Source organism: Podarcis cretensis, assembly GCF_951804945.1.
Source record: "Podarcis cretensis genome assembly, chromosome: 10".
Classification (NCBI taxonomy): Eukaryota; Metazoa; Chordata; class Lepidosauria; order Squamata; family Lacertidae; genus Podarcis; species Podarcis cretensis.
In genome coordinates, this window is record NC_137179.1 from 77,287,681 (window position 1) to 77,304,978 (window position 17,298).

Below are 17,298 nucleotides of genomic sequence, written 5' to 3' on the forward strand. Positions count from 1 at the left end.
GTAAATTAAGAGACCACGATGAACAGAAATCTCTGAAAAATTGGAGTAAATACTGGAACTATATTGGAATAAATGCTTAATGTGATTGGCGGGGTCAGAACAATACTACCAGCGTGTGAATTTAGGCCTATAGATTAAAAATCAAATACGTAATGGAAGCAGATATTTGATACTTACCAAAAGGATGGAAGGAAGTCCAGGAGGTGGTTTTTGCGTGTGCGTTTTTTTTTTTTTTTTAAATCGTTTACTGTTTTGTGAAACAGCCAGATTAATCTATCTTTGTATAGTTAGAGAGAGGAAAAAGTTGGCTTGTATATCCTGACGCTTTTTTTTTTTTTGTTATAATTTTTTCTTTTGTATCTGTTTGTATGTTTGTTATGTGTATAACCTCAATAAAAATGTATTTGGGAAAAAAAAAAAAGGAATCACAGCACACCAGACCTGTTCAATAGGGGAATAAGAAAGAATACATTCCTCAACTAAAATGGGGAGCAAAGTGCTAGTGGGTCCTCACTTTTGCTCACCTAGTGTGTTCAGGTCTTCTTCACCACTTCTTGCTCTTGAGCAGTTGTGATGCTGAGAGAGATCTGCAGTAAAAGCCCTAACTCTGCATTGCTTTCTGATAAAGAAGGCACTAAGATTGAATCTATGCTACCACTATGCTACCATTCAGTGGATTTGTAACTGGCTGACTGACCAAACCCAAAGGGTGCTCATCAATGGTTCCTCTTCATCCTGGAGAAGAGTGACTAGTGAAGTGCCACAGGGTTCAGTCTTGGGCCCGGTCTTATTCAACATCTTTATCAACGACTTGGATGATGGACTCAAGGGCATCCTGATCAAATTTGCAGATGACACCAAACTGGGAGGGGTGGCTAACACCCCAGAGGACAGGATCACGCTTCAAAATGATCTTGACAGATTAGAGAACTGGGCCAAAACAAACAAGATGAATTTTAACAGGGAGAAATGTAAAGTATTGCACTTGGGCAAAAAAAATGAGAGGCACAAATACAAGATGGGTGACACCTGGCTTGAGAGCAGTACATGTGAAAAGGATCTAGGAGTCTTGGTTGACCACAAACTTGACATGAGCCAACAGTGTGACGCGGCAGCTAAAAAAGCCAATGCAATTCTGGGCTGCATCAATAGGAGTATAGCATCTAGATCAAGGGAAGTAATAGTGCCACTGTATTCTGCTCTGGTCAGACCTCACCTGGAGTACTGTGTCCAGTTCTGGGCACCACAGTTCAAGAAGGACACTGACAAACTGGAACATGTCCAGAGGAGGGCAACCAAAATGGTCAAAGGCCTGGAAACGATGCCTTATGAGGAACGGCTAAGGGAGCTGGGCATGTTTAGCCTGGAGAAGAGGAGGTTAAGGGTGATATGATAGCCATGTTCAAATATATAAAAGGATGTCACATAGAGGAGGGAGAAAGGTTGTTTTCTGCTGCTCCAGAGAAGCGGACACGGAGTAATGGTTCCAAACTACAAGAAAGAAGATTCCACCTAAACATTAGGAAGAACTTCCTGGCAGTAAGAGCTGTTCAACGGTGGAATTTGCTGCCAAGGAATGTGGTGGAGTCTCCTTCTTTGGAGGTCTTTAAGCAGAGGCTTGACAACCATATGTCAGGAGTGCTCTGATGGTGTTTCCTGCTTGGCAGGGGGTTGGACTCGATGGCCCTTGTGGTCTCTTCCAACTCTATGATTCTATGAATCCCATATACATTACTTGTCAAGTCAAGCCAATGAATAAAGAATGAATAGCTTGCTGACCAAATTAACCAAGCTGTACACATGTATCTGCAGAAATGATTGGAGTTTATTTCTCAAAGGGGAAGGAATGTAATGTTCATCATCTGCTATAATCCTTTGTATTCATGCAAGCACCTGTTCTGCTCAGCTGAAGACATCAGCCTCATCCACATATAATGCTAAGCTAAACAATGGCTTAGTGTGCAAGAGCAGTTGTGGCCACTCACTCTTCCCCACCTCTGGAAGCGAAGCCATGGTTTGACTTAGCATAGCATCCAAACCATGGTTCATAGTTTGTTTCCCCTCAAACAAGAGCAAGTCAAGAACAACCCTTGTGGTTTGTTTCAAATGAAACAAACAAGGAGCCTTGGATTCGATATAGCACTAAGCCAGACCATGGATTAATTCCTGATGGCTGGGTTTATAAGGCAATGTGTGTGTGGGGGGGGGAGGGGAATCCTCAGTAGCTGCCTGGTGCAACACTTTTATTGCTCTGCTGCTTGAACTTTGCTCTAGCTCCTTATCTGGACTGTCCCCCTCCTGTTTTAGCAGCCTTGCTACAGCACATGCTTCTAGAGTTACCATCTTTGCAGTGCAAGAAAATTTTCATTTGTAAGATTCATTGTAAGTGAATCAAGCTCTCACAGCTCCAGTGTTAGCAAAAATGGGACAGCAGTCTAAGGCAGGGATGAGGAACCTTTAGACCTCCATATGTTGTTGGAATCCAACTCCCATCATCCCCAGTCGGCATGGGCCATGGTCAGGGGTGACAGCTCAACAGCATCTGGACAAGTTGAGTTGAGCCCTAAGCTTTACTGCAAGTCATGAAGGAAGTGAGTTTCCTTCAGTTCTGTTTGAATTTGAATATGCACCCCTTCTTTCTCAAACAAATGCTTTTCTAGAAGAACCTCCTATGAGGTTGGACCACACTCTTGTGTTATTGTAAGTTGACTTCTTATGCTGGACACAGCCTTCATCTTATCTGAACAGCAATAGTTGGGAAAATATGGGATTAAATCATGTTAGGCAACTCGTGAAGTACCAGCAGGGAAATATTCACTATAAATATACATTCCCAGTTGCCAAAAAAGGACAGTGATTCTGTAAACATTGCTAATGAGATATATTACAGCTGTGGTCACTGCAGATATAAAGCCAATTTAATTTTCTTTCTTTCTTTCTTTCTTTCTTTCTTTCTTTCTTTCTTTCTTTCATGGTCCTTGAAATTTGGTGTGAACACACAGGGCCGAATCACATGCTACAACTTCCATGTAATAAGCAGCTGATGCCCCAATCAATGGGCACAGATGCCCTGCATCAGTGATTGCCACTGAGAGTGTAAATAGGCCCAGAGTCACTGCCCTAATAATATGACCATTAATATCAATATTAAAGTATCTTAATTGCCACAGTTATTAATGATCTCATAACTAAGATGCCATTTGGAAGAGTGATTAATCCAGAACCTTGCCCTGGAGCTTTGCCTTCATCAAACAGGCGATATGGAAAACAGAAACCCATTCATTCTAGGACAGCTAGACAACAAAACTCCTTGCTATGAAACCAGAGCTGTTTCACAGGGAAGGAAATTAATTTGATGTTGGCTGGGTGCCAGATCTCCAGACTCTTCCTACCCATTTTACACTGGAGGCCAAGAGGTCACTAGGAGCTGTGAAAGACACAAAAGCTGTGTGGGGAAATCCTGAAGCGCAGTCATCATAGAATCATAGAGTTGGAAGAGACCACAAGGGCCATCGAGTCCAACCCCCTGCCAAGCAGGAAACACCATCAGAGCACTCCTGACATATAGAATCATAGAAATCATAATTTGCTCTTGTTTCATTTAGCATGCTCTTGCGAGAAAAGAAAGCCGGGAGGGGAAATTTAAAGGACCCATACATACTTGAACATATGTTAGCCAGTGAAAATTCATCTTGCTTGAATTGCAGCAGTTTGCAAGTAGGGTCAACTTGCCCAGGTTCATCATTCAGGCAATGGACTTATCAGCTCTCTGCTGCATGAGGGAACTGGGGTGCTGACTCAGAACCAAAACTGTCTATACAGTATCATCTGTCCATTTACAGAGAAGGAAGAGTCCCTGGCTTGTTTTCTCTCTCCCACAATGCTTTCCTAACTGCTTTGGGCAGTGATTGTAAGACGACAACAACAACAACAACAACAACAACAACAACAACAACAACAAGTATTATTTTAAAAGTACCACAGATACTAGGCAATGTGTAAGATGGCTGAGGGTATACTCTAGGCTTGCAAGTAGTTTTTCAGCAAGCTAGGAATACCAGAACTGCCAGAGACATTACTCCACCAGCAAAGCCATTCAAATCTAGCCTCAGAAATATTGTGCATCTTAGCCCTACAGTCTGGAGCAATCATTTACTAAATTACTCACCCAAGCAGCATTTCAGAGCAGTATTTGAAAACTAGCAAAGTAGCGGCATTGGGTGAATAATACAGAGGATGGAAAGAGGAAAAGAGGAAAAGAGGAAAAAGGAGGGAAGAGCTAAAAGGTATTTGTCTTATCACTGCTTATTCTCTATTAGGTATAGTTTTTTTTAAAGCCTATATTCCATTAAGGAGGTGTCTAGTTTTTTTATAGAGATTCCAGTAAATAATAAGCTATTGCGGGGGGGGGGGGGGGCACTGAGTAATTCCGAATTTCAATTTTCTCTTATATTTTGCATTTGATACTTCTGTGAACAAATTACAAATAATACTCACCTTTTCATAGTTAACACAGATCAGCATTATTTTGTTCCCCATTTCCTTGGCATCATTTCCTCATCCCCTTCATCCTCTGTGTCTTTCAGCTTCATTTGCTGTCTTTTGAATGGCTGTGATGAAAACTGCTGTGACAAAATCTGTCCTCCAGTTTCTCAAAACCTTTCCTCTCCAGTGAAAGACGCTGTCTCTTTCTCAGGGTGCTTCAGAATTTCTATGGGTGTGGAATTTTGGAGCTTACCTTATCGTATTACAAGGATCTGAGAGTGGTATGTGCATTTTTATTTCCAGTAAATGTTTCTCCAGCAGCCTCCCTGAATGCCCATGGCTCTTAAGAAATCCTGTGAGAGGAGTCACCATGCAATATCTTGCTCCTACACTTTAATTCAAGCATGGGTGCCTAGGATTGCGGCGGGGGGGCAGGCCATTGGTGGCATGACTCGCAGAATAAATGAAGGAAAGGGAACTCACAAAAATCCCTTGGCCACCTAAAAGAAGCAGAACAAAAACACTGCACCTCCCTTGTGAGAATTTCACTTTTGCAAATGTTCAAATGCAATTTATTTTCTCATTAATTGAGAATAGTTTAAAAATGTGGGCACAGTACTATGGGAGACCCACTTGCTTCTTTTTACGAGCACCCATTATAACCCTAAATGGCAAAATGGGCAAATAAGACCAAGGAGAGAAAAGACAGAGGAGGAGAATAACACCATGAAGAAGAAGTCTAGTGACGGCCAGGTATATCCCATATACTAGCAGCAAACTCATTCTCTGAGTACAAAGCCAAGTGCAGCACCAGACCACACACAAGAGAAAGGTATGTGCAGGGATTCCACAAGACTTGCAGGAGTACAAAAGAACTTCGGGGGGGGGGGACTCTACAGAGGAGAAAACTCTAAAAAAGAACAATGATGGCAAAGATGGGAGACACCTGGCTTGCCAGTAGTACATGTGATGATGGCATAAGATGGGAGACACCTGGCTTGCCAGTAAGTACATGTGAAAAGAATCGAGGAGTCTTAGGAGGCCACAGGCTTAACATGAGTCAACAATGTGATGCAGCAGCAAAAAACCTAATGCTATTCTAGGCTGCATCGACAGAAGTCTATTGTCCAGGTCAGGAGTAGTAGTATCACTTTATTCTGTCTTGGTCAGACCCCATCTAGAGTACTGTGTCCAGTTCTGGGCACCACAATTTAAGAAGGATGTTGACAAGCTGGAACGTGTGCAGAGGAGAGTGACCAAGGTGATCGGGGCCTGGAAATGGTTATGAGGAACTGTTGAAGGAGTTGGGTATGTTTAGCTTGGAAAATAAAAGACTGAGAGGAGATATGATAGCCATCTTCAAAATTCTAAAGGGCTGTCACATGGAAGAGGAAACAAGCTTGTTTTCTCCTGCTCTGGGTGTGTAGTGGAAGTGCGCAAGAGGATTGAGGAGGCATAAGATTGGCCTTGTGCAATCAACCCTTCCCTTAGGGCCACAAGTCCTCTCTCTTTGTCTAAGAGGGTGGATCATTGATTGTTTGGGGGTGGTTTTACATTAGAAGTTTTATTTTGTTCAGATAAAAACCTTTCCCCTCCATAAGTGCTTTATTGTCTATAAAAGATCCATCAGAGAACCTGTAATTGATTTAGCAAAACAGGGGGATAGGACCCAAACTCATGGCTTCAAGTTACAAGAAGGAGATTTCAACTAAACTTCAGGAATAATTTTCTGATGGGAAGAGCTGTTCGACAGTGAAACAGACTCCCTTGGGATGTGGTGGACTCTCCCTCCTTGGAGGTTGGCATGATTTGGTGTCTGTACAAATACATTGCAAATAAATATCAGTTTCTTTCGCAAGCTGCAGAAGATGGAGGGATCTGAAGCAGAGACTATATAAGAATTCTGCATGTCTATAGTCTGCAAGGATTGTAATGCCAGATACCGTGGATTATTTTACAGATATTTGACAGCATTTTGAGGGATTAAAGTATATCTGAAACAGTTTTTTAAAATGCATTGAAAAGCATTTCTCTCTTAATTTTTTTTTTAAAGTACAGTTTACAAGAGGGTTTTATCCCATTCTCCCCCATCACTTCCAATTTTTCCACTAGATAAACTGAATGAGAGGAGCGGGGAGTTTTCCTTCCCCACTCATCCCTTTTTTCTGCCCCCCCCCCCAAGGCATTCGTATTTGCTGTAGGGATGCACTGTGCAGCTACAGAGAATTCCCTGCAATACACCTCTTTCCATCCATTCTGACGGTGAATGCATAATATATACTTAGTCTTGGTTCAGATGTAATGAGGATCCCTGGGTTCCCACTGTGAGAATAAACCATGGCTGTGAGCCTTTGGCTTCACACTCACCCTCCTCTTGCTGCCTCTCTCATGCCCATGAGGATGAACTGTTTTCAATATTCTACTAACCAGATTCCCAAGGCCATCCAATTCAAACTGAGATCTGATACCATAGTTTGATCTTGCTTTGTACTTACTGGCCACAGTTTAAACAAGACACAATTCACCAAGCTCAGATGTCACAGCTTTAAATGAAAACCAGAGCTTTCAATCTTCTATAAAGAGCTGAAAGGGGAGTTCACAAGCCCAAGGCTCACCACAGATCATCCTCTTGCACCTAAAGAAACAAGCTCTAGACTTGTCTGCATCCCTTTCATTCATTTTGGGGATCCAACTTTAAGTCAAATCACAAGGCTGAGAAACAGAAGAAGGAAATAATGATGCTGAAGCATCATGCTTCTCAAAGAGTTGGAATGAACCAGGAATAAATGCTACACGTCCATTGCCCTGTTTACAGCTTTTATTAATGCATGAATAAACATCATTTCTGAATCTTGCTAGAATGTGATCATTCTGTTTGCTTGAACCAGACAGCATCTTTTCATTATATATAGTATTTTGTTTCAAGAGGCAGCCCCCAGCAATTTCTGAGTAATATATGCTCAGGTATTTAAAATATTGCTATTTTTAAAAGTTCCCTTTCATGACAACTCATAATCCTATAATCAACAATAAGCATGTCTGTCTTGAGGCTTTTAAATATATTATACATATTTAGAGAGCATAATAAGGGTTTCCTTGAATAAATAAATCATTAGGTCCTCTTGCACTCTTCGCTTTTATATACAGTGGTACCTCGGGTTACATATGCGTCAGGTTACATATGCTTCAGGTTACAGACTCCGCTAACCCAGAAATAGTACCTTGGGTTAAGAACTTTGCTTCAGGATGAGAACAGAAATCATGCTCCGGAGGTGTGGCAGCAGCAGGAGGCCCCATTAGCTAAAGTGGTGCTTCAGGTTAAGAACAGTTTCAGGTTAAGAACGGACCTCCAGAACGAATTAAGTACTTAACCCGAGGTACCACTATATACAGTTGGTTTTTGTTTTACCACAAGACAGAAAATGGTTCTAAAGGAAATAGTTTCTGATGTATTACTGCACAAGCCTAGGGGTGCCTATTATGGTGGAAATCTAAATACAAACGTAAATGCCCCCATTTCCTCTTGGAAATGTTGGAGTCTATGGGACTGTACAGTCCCATAGACTCCAACATTTCCCAAGAGGAAATGGGAGCATCTGTCCCACACAACATCCCGCTGCTGCTGCTTGCCCGCTTGCTTGCCCACTCGCCCACATCCCCACCACTTGCTCATGTGCCTGTCCGACCTCCTTGTGCATCTATAGCAGGGGGCAGCAGGTGACTGGGCGGCAGCGGCAGTACCTGGTCTGTGAAGGTGCACAACTCATGACATCCGGGGATAAAATGAGAAGGCTTCTACAATTCCGGGATGCCCCCGTAAAAACAGGACAGTTGCATGCTATGCAGTCCTATTCATATTTACCCAGAAGTAAATTCCCACACCTAAATATGCTTAGTTCAAGTTTTCTGGTATTGTAGAACATAATGGGGCAGGTTTCCTTTAGGAAGATTTTTTTAGTAGAGTATATATCACTGGAGCATGTAGGCCATGCTAAAGATGGAATGTTTCTTGCAATGTACTGTTCCTTTAACACAGGGGTGAGGAACCTGTGGCCTCCATACATTGCCGGACTACAGTCATCCCTGTCATTATTGGCTGAGGCTGCTGGGAGTTGTAGTTGGCCAACAAGTGGAAGGCCATAAGTTACTCACCCCGGTTTTAAAACTAATCCTATCTGGGACCTATAGCCTATTCAGAGGCAGTTTTAGAGTAGGGTGACCAGTTCATCTGCACTGGGTGCCACACTGCAGGGGGTGCCACAACAATGCTGTAGAATGGATCGGGAGAGGTTGGGGCCCCCAAATTTTAGCATCACACAGGGTGCCGCTGAGATTTAAGACCCCAAAGTCCATCAGTCCTGTTCAGTACTTGGTTTGGTACAGAAGTGTAACACGGCAGCTCGTTCGCTGCCAATTCCACAGTGGGTGACTTCTCTTTTAAAAAAAAAAAAAAAAGTTTATTACTTTTAAACACTACAAAAAAAGAAAGAAAAAAGAAAAAGACAAGAAAAAAAAATACAATACAATATAAAAACATTACACAGCACTAACACCATAAATTAAACAAAACAACTTCCCCCCCTCTTCTCCTGCCTCCAAGGGGGGTTTTAATATTCTTTACCGATGGAAATTTAGTCCTTTACAATAGGCTTTCCAAGACTTCAGCTTGCAGCCTCATTGCTTCAGTCTATTTACAAAAGGGGAAGGCGGACTTCCTGTATTGAACCTCCCCGTTACGATACCAAATTAAACGTTTAGAAATCCAATTCTCCCGCTTCAGCTCTACTCACAGGTAGTTACTTTAGAATCAAATTGTCCACAGGAAAAAGTCAGCGCTCTCCGGCAACAGCTATGCGGCTTCGCTCCGTGGAAGAAGCAGACGATTCGAAGCACCGCGCCGCTCACCCCACATCGCTCCGGACCCCCGAAACCAGGTTTCCCCGCGAGTAGGGGAGGCGCAAAAGGTGCCCACCGAATTCCACGTTCACAGGCTTCTCCCGCCTGCAATTTTTTACGGATCTTCACCTTTGCCGTGGCGGCCAGACCCAGATTCCCACGGGGCAAATTCCTCCCGATCAGAGGAATTCCGCCATTACCGGAGGCGCCAACCCGGAAGTCCACAGTGGGTGACTTCTCAACTCCACAAAGCTACATATGCCATTCTTCCATCTTTCTACCCACAACCAAGCCTACAGCTGTGCTAATACGTTTTGACTTACTTATTTAACTTAATGATAAAGTATAAAATGTTATTTATCACACACGAAGTCCACATGCTACAACTTTGTCAAGTTGCATAATAGTTCAGACCATTGATCTATTTAGCACCTTGCCAGCTACTGCAACAGGCTATAGCGCTGTATGACTAGGATGTGGGGGCTACCATCCTACATGCCCTGGGCAGTAGGAGGGTGACAGGGCATGGGGTGGAGAGTTAACCCTTTCCCCAATTCCAACCTCCTTATAAATGACTCCCATAGGACGAATAGGCTAACAGCTTATCTACGGCTCCAATAAGAGCCAAATTTCCACATGAGGCGCAGTCTTATTCATGGAAGTGCCATGTATGAAACAGCTCAGATTCACCTGATATTTGACCACAGTATGAACAAGGGACTTGTTAAAAACCATGTGACTGCAGCCATCATAACTTATATGCTCATAGTATTCAAGCCTTTTAGTTTGGTACTCTGACTAAAGCATATAAGAGTATCATATATCACCACTCAACTAACAGCACTGTTGCCACTCTCAGTGGGAGATGCCATTTAATGGAATTTCCCACCAGCAGGGAGTAATACTGAGTGAGCAGCGAAAACTATATTAGCATTAGACAACACTAGAAATCAAATTGTTGAACTTTTTATGTTTTAAGTACTTTTTCTTAGCATATATAAGACTTAAGGGTAAACCTGCACTAATCTGCATAAATCAAGGGATGAGCATATTATTCAATATCTTGCTTCATATGATCATGGAAGGAACACAATTGTGTTCTACGTGATTATATGGGTACTGCAGACATTCATGGTTTAAGGAGCTTCAAACGATTTCCAAATCAATGAATCAATTGGGCTCATCCAGCCTGTTGGGAGAAGAGCCACAAATAAGACATAGGGCCACAAGTTTCAGGAGAGATCAGCGTTAAGATTAATTTAGACCCGTCTGCAACTCAAGTTTGGTAGCTATTATTGGAAATTGATAGCCATTTTACAGAGGTGTAATCTCAGTTGGTTTAAGTGTAAAACTGCACCATGCCCAGTTTGGACATGGAGCTTTAAAGTGCAGATCTGTCTAAAGATGGAAGACTACCGAAAACTTTTTTTGAAATGACAGACAATATGGACTTAATTGATACTTGGAGAACTAAGAACCCCCTAGGTAGAGAGGGAACTTTCTTTTCTGAAGCCCAAAAGACTTGGACTAGAATTGACCAAATCTGGATAACCAGAGGACAGAATCCCAAGATTCGAAAAGTGGAAATTTTCCCAAAAACTTGCTCTGACCATAACCCTGTGAAAATGGAAATGAAAGTAATATCGACTGGCTCCTTCAGATGGAGGATGAATGACACCTTGTTTAGAGACCAGGAAATTATTAAGAAGGCCCAAAAAATTATGAGAGACTATTTCGAGATAAATTTGAAGACTTCTGTGGAAAAAAGAGTAATTTGGGACGCTAGCAAAGCCGTAATGAGAGGATTTTTGATTCAGCAGAATGTAATAAAAAAGAGAACTCAAGAGGAGAAAAAAGAAAAGATCTTGGGAAAAATAAGAGAAGGAGAGAGGAAACTTAGATCTAAACCGAAGTCACAAGAGATCTTAAGAGAAATTAAGCTATACCAAGTACAATATATGAAAATGATAAACCAAGAGACAGAATGGAAAATTAAACAGATGAGACAAAAGACTTTTGATTCAGCGAATAAATGTGGGAAGTTGCTAGCGTGGCAGTTGAAGAAGAGACAAAAATTAAACACCGTTACTAATCTTGAAGTTGATGGTAAGAATATACAGAACCCACAGGAGATAAGAAATTGTTTCCAGAGATATTTCAAACAACTCTATACACAAGGGCCACAGAATGAGACTAAAATTGACCAATATTTGAAAACTAATGGATTACAAAAAAATTCTCAAGAAAATAAACTACTTTTGAATTACAAAATAACAGAACAAGAGGTGGAAGGTGCCATTCAGAATATGCAATTGGGCAAATCTCCAGGGCCTGATGGATTAACCTCCAAATACTATAGAACTTTGAAAGACTACTTAATTCAACCACTAAGGGAGGTTTGCAATGAAATTATGGAGGGGGAAAGCGCCAGAGTCATGGCAAGAAGCCTACATCACACTTATACCGAAAACTGAGTCTGAGAAGACACAACTTAAGAACTACCGTCCCATATCCCTGCTTAATGTGGATTACAAAATTTTTGCATATATTCTGGCTAAAAGATTGAAAAAAAGTATTAGCTGAAATGATACATAAAGATCAGGTTGGCTTTCTCCCTGGTAGACACTTATCTGACACTATGAGGAATGTAATTAATATTTTGGAAAAGTTACAAGTGAACATCAATACAGAAGCAGTTTTGATATTTGTAGATGCGGAGAAAGCCTTTGACAATATTTCTTGGAGTTTTATGAAGAAAAATCTTCAGGGGATGGGGGTAGGGCAAAATTTTGAAAACGGTATAGGTGCGATTTATTCTGAGCAAAAAGCCAAACTGATAGTTAACAATGTGGTGACAGAAGAGTTCAGGATTGAGAAAGGGACACGACAAGGCTGCCCAATTTCCCCATTGCTTTTTATTTTGGTCCTGGAAGTTTTGCTAAACATGATAAGAAGGGACCACTTGATACAGGGAATCCAGGTCGGAGTTAAACATTATAAACTTAAAGCCTTTGCAGATGACCTTGTATTGACATTACAAGAGCCAATAGCTAGCACTAAGAGGGCCCTAGAATTAATCCAGGAATTTGGTCAAGTGGCAGGATTTAAATTAAATAAGTCAAAAACTAAGGTTTTGGAGAAAAATTTGACGCCGACTGAGAGAGAAAGGTTTCAGAAGGAGACAGATTTAACATTGGTAAAGAAGGTAAAATACCTGGGGGTGAATATGACTTCTAAGAATGTTAATTTATTTAAAGATAACTATGAGAAATGTTGGTCAGAAGTGAAAAAAGATCTAGAAATTTGGTCGAATTTGAAGCTTTCCTTGCTAGGTCGAATTGCTGTTATTAAGATGAATGTATTGCCGAGAATGCTGTTTTTGTTTCAATCTTTGCAAATTATTGACAAGATGGATTGTTTCAAGAGGTGGCAAAGAGATATCTCTAGATTTGTCTGGCAGGGCAAAAAGCCCAGAATAAAATTTAAGATACTTACGGATGCTAAAGATAGAGGGGGGGTTTGCCCTGCCAGATTTGAAACTTTACTATGAATCAGCAGCTTTTTGCTGGTTGAAGGAATGACTACTTCTTGAGAACACAGACATCTTAGATCTTGAAGGTTATGACAATGTATTCGGGTGGCATGCATATTTGTGGTATGGCAAGGTTAAAGTACACAAGGCTTTTAAAAACCATATTGTCAGGAAAGCATTGTTTAATGTATGGTCGAGATATAAAGACTTTCTGGAAAGTAAAACCCCAAGGTGGCTCTCACCTATGGAAGCGAAAGCTTTGAAAAAACCTAATATGGAGACTAAATGGCCAAAATATTGGGGAATTTTGGAACAGGAAGGTGACAAATTGAAATTGCAGAGTTACGAGAAGCTTAAAGATAAGGTGCAAGACTGGCTACATTATTTTCAAATAAGAGAGGCCTATAACCAGGATAAAAAAGTGGGTTTCCAGGTGGAAAAATCAAAGTTAGAGACAGAATTGTTAGAACCCAATGCTAAGATATTATCAAGAATGTATAATTTGCTGTTGAAATGGAACACTGAGGAAGAAACGGTAAAATCAGCTATGATAAAATGGGCACAAGATATAGGATATAACATTATGTTTGCTGACTGGGAGAAGTTGTGGACCACCAGGATTAAATTTACGGCATGTAATGCCCTAAGAGAGAACATTATGAAAATTATGTATAGGTGGTACATGACCCCAGTCAAGCTTGCAAAAATATATCATTTGCCCGATAACAAATGTTGGAAATGTAAAGAAACAGAAGGTACATTCTTTCACCTTTGGTGGACGTGTCCAAGGATTAAGGCTTTCTGGGAGACGATATATAATGAACTAAAAAAGGTACTCAAGTACACTTTCCCTAAGAAACCAGAGGCCTTTCTCCTGGGCATAGTCGGCCAATTGGTGTTAAAGAAGGATAGTTTTTTTTATGTACGCAACAGCAGCAGCAAGAATACTCATCGCAAAGCATTGGAAGACACAAGACCTACCCACTCTGGAAGAATGGCAGATGCAAGTAATAGAATATATGGAGATGGCAGAAATGACTGGCAGAATCCGAGACCAGGGAGAAGAGTCGGTGGAAGAAGATTGGAAGAAATTTAAAATTTACTTACAGAAATATTGTAAAATTTTTGAATGTTAATGGCATTGAAATGAACTGAAGGGGTTCTAGCAACGAGGTTAAAAATAAGATTGGATGGATAATTAGACAAATAAATTGGATATGAATTTGCTGAATTAATTTTCAACAGGGATACAAAAAAGGGAGATGTGAGGAAGTCAAGAAAATAAGTGAATCAAAGATGAAAAGTAAAAAGAGGGATTTTTGTGTTTTTTCTTCTTTTTTTTTAAATGTGCTTTTTCTTTTCTTTTTTGAAACTATTTTTTCTTTATTTTTTATGTACTTTATAATTTTGGTGTATTTGTTCTTGTTTTTTCTTATGTTTGTTATCTTTTCTAAAACTTAATAAAATATTTATTTAAAAAACACACCATATGTTTGGAAGCTGTGGCTGGATGGTTACGTGGGAGCCGGTTGAAGCTAAATCCTTTGAAGACAGAGGTCCTGTGGCTGGGAGGGGACGATATGGGATTGGGGGGGGGCAACTCCCATCTCTTGCGGGGGCACAATTAGTGCAGCACCGTCCGTTAAGAGTTTGGGTGTAATCTTCGACACCTCCCTTTCCATGGAGGCACCAGCGCAGCACCGGAAACGCCGTTTACCTTCCCGCTATAAAGCGGTACCTATTTATCTACTTGCACTTAAGGGTGCTTTCGAACTGCTAGGTGGGCAAGAGCTGGGACCGAACGACGGGAGCTCACCCCGCTGTGGGGATTCGAACCGCCGACCATGCGATCGGCAAGTCCTAGGCGCTGAGGTTTTACCCACAGAGCCACCCGCGTCACACAGTAGTACTCTCAATAATGGCACTACATATATGCTCTTCTGTGCATTCATCCCACAGTAATACTGGAACATCTAAAGACTCACAGCTTTGTGAGCAGTGCATGGAACAGCTGCCCAGCAGTGAAAAGTCGGTATAAGGACAGTATGCCATTGGTCTATTAGCCACAAGCTCATTGCCTTCAACAAGAGGAGTGGAGAAGCATGAATTGGGTATATTGCCTTGCTCTCTTTTGAAATTTGAGCTAACCAGTGAGCTTGTCAGGACAAAGAAACAACAATCCCTTGTGGCTTAGGACCCTTATATTTATGGGACCGACCGCCTCTCCTGGTATGCCCCGCAGAGGACCTTAAGGTCCATGAATAAGCATAGTTTAGAGGCCCCGGGCCCTAAGGAAGCCAGACTATCCTCCACCAGGGCCAGGGCCTTCTCAGTGATGGCTCCGAACTGGTGGAATGCTTTGTCCCATGAGACCAGGGCCCTTCAGAATTTAACCTCCTTCTGTCGGGCCTGTAAGAGAGAGCTATTCCGCCTGGCCTTTAATTTGAATTCAGCCTGATCTTTTATTTCCCTTTTCTTCCCTCCCCCTCCCCTTTTATAAAGATTACCCACTCTGAGACCCCACAGCTAATTCTCCCCTGGCCTCCTCACTGGCCCAAGTAGGACCAATTCAGCCAGCAGCCCTGGGGATTATCTAATGCTTATTAGATGGATTTCCCCTAAATTGATTTCTGAACTTTGAATTTTATTGTTAGACATGTTTTTATATTGTATTTTATGCTGCTTTTACAATTAAGTGTTTTAAATTTGTTTTTAGATGCCCAGTTTTTGAAGTGAGAAGGGGGTATAAATAATTTTTAATATTTATTATTATTATTATTATTATTATTATTATTATTATTATTATTGGAATCTCAAATGATTAACACATGAGAGCTCAGGAAAATGGAACAATGAACTGCTGATCTTCCTTGGCCAACAAAGACTAAGTCTTTGAGGTTCACTTGGAAATACATATACTGTAACTCTGTGATGTTTTCTAGTAATTTGCTGATTCAAGTCCTTTTCCACAGGACTTTGCTTAATGATAAAGTACAGTGAAGATATAAGTCAATGCTGAATACAATAGAGGGCAGGCGTGTAGCCAATGCCCTCTCAGCCTGTGAGGCACACCCACTGGGAGGCCAGGGATTGGCCCATTTGAGATGCTGCAGCAGGCGGGAACTTGAGCCAGAGGTCCAGGGGGACCGAGGGGTTTTCCTTAGCAGCTGCCCAGCCATGTGCACTCTGTTCTTCCTGCCCAACAGGCCCCAACTGGTGTCCACCCAGGAAGGGGTCAGCGTCCATGATGGCATTTCAGGAGCCAACCTCAGAATCACACACATGCCTAGCTTGGTAATCATACCAAACAAACAAGACCCTTTCTTCCTTTTCCTTTTCCTTTTCCTTTTCCTTTTCCTTTTCCTTTTCCTTTCCTTTTCCTTTTCAATTGTTGTTGTGTGTTGGTTCTATGTAATTTAATCTTGAATATGTTCCAAGACCAGGCCTTTAAACCCTGATGAAAATTCTCCGCCTGCCCCCAAATCTCTTCAAAGCCTTTTCCCGCACTGAAATGGTGCCCCACTATAGCTCCAGACTTTATGTATCAAGTTGATTAGAAAGAGAGAAGGTGAAAGCTACCCGTCATCTCATTAGGCAGCATTTTATTCTCTTCATTTTACTGTTATTTTAAAAGTTTTGAATTTTAATATTGTAGTGTAATGATGCATTGTCACCTACCTTGGGAGGACAGGAACCCTAAACAATGGGCTTAAAATGTGTTAAATAAATGAAGCATAAAATATATGGAGCACAAAAAGTCATGTTCTGATCCCTGGTCATGTAACCTGTGCCATTATTTCATTCTGAATTTCAACACATATAAATATATTTGACATGTGAGTAGACTTTATGGAACAAAAACAACACAACTTCAGCATGCTAATGCATTTGAAAATGGATTATTAATAAGGGAAAACACTTACAGTCTGAAGGAACTCCATTCTGGTGGATATAAACTCTCTTTTGCCATGGATCGAGATACCAGAGATTTTAAAAGGGGAGAACTACATTTTCTTTGGGGAAAAAATGCTGCCTATATATTCCATACTATGACATCATGGTTACTATGATATCAAGGCATAGCAACAAGCATGAGGGGTGCCTTATTCTATAACATGATGACATGTTACCTTGAAACTCTTCCCAACAAGAATTCAGAAAATATTATTAACATCTATACAATCATACGGCATAACTGCACTACAATCTTATAAGTTACATAATGCCATTCCCCCTCCCCTGAGAACCTGAAAGGCGAGCTAAGAATTCATAGCAGAGAACTCTCAGCTCTCTTACCTGACTACAATTCTGAGAATTCCTTGAGGAAAACTGTGACAGTTAAACCAATGTAAGTTAATAATTACAGCTATTCCATTACTGCAGGC

At 41.2% G+C, this 17,298-nt stretch overlaps 1 protein-coding gene across 1 annotated transcript in view; it reads right to left on the minus strand.

Annotated features, from left to right (window-relative positions):
- LMNTD1 (lamin tail domain containing 1) overlaps window positions 1-16,978 on the minus strand; it is a 237,975-nt gene extending 220,997 nt beyond the window's left edge. Inside the window, exon 1 of the mRNA XM_079993311.1 lies at window positions 16,837-16,978. Coding sequence (XP_079849437.1) covers window positions 16,837-16,854 — 18 coding nt within the window. The 5' untranslated portion in view covers window positions 16,855-16,978. The remainder of the gene's footprint in view (window positions 1-16,836) is intronic.
- Window positions 16,979-17,298: the final 320 nt, after the last annotated feature.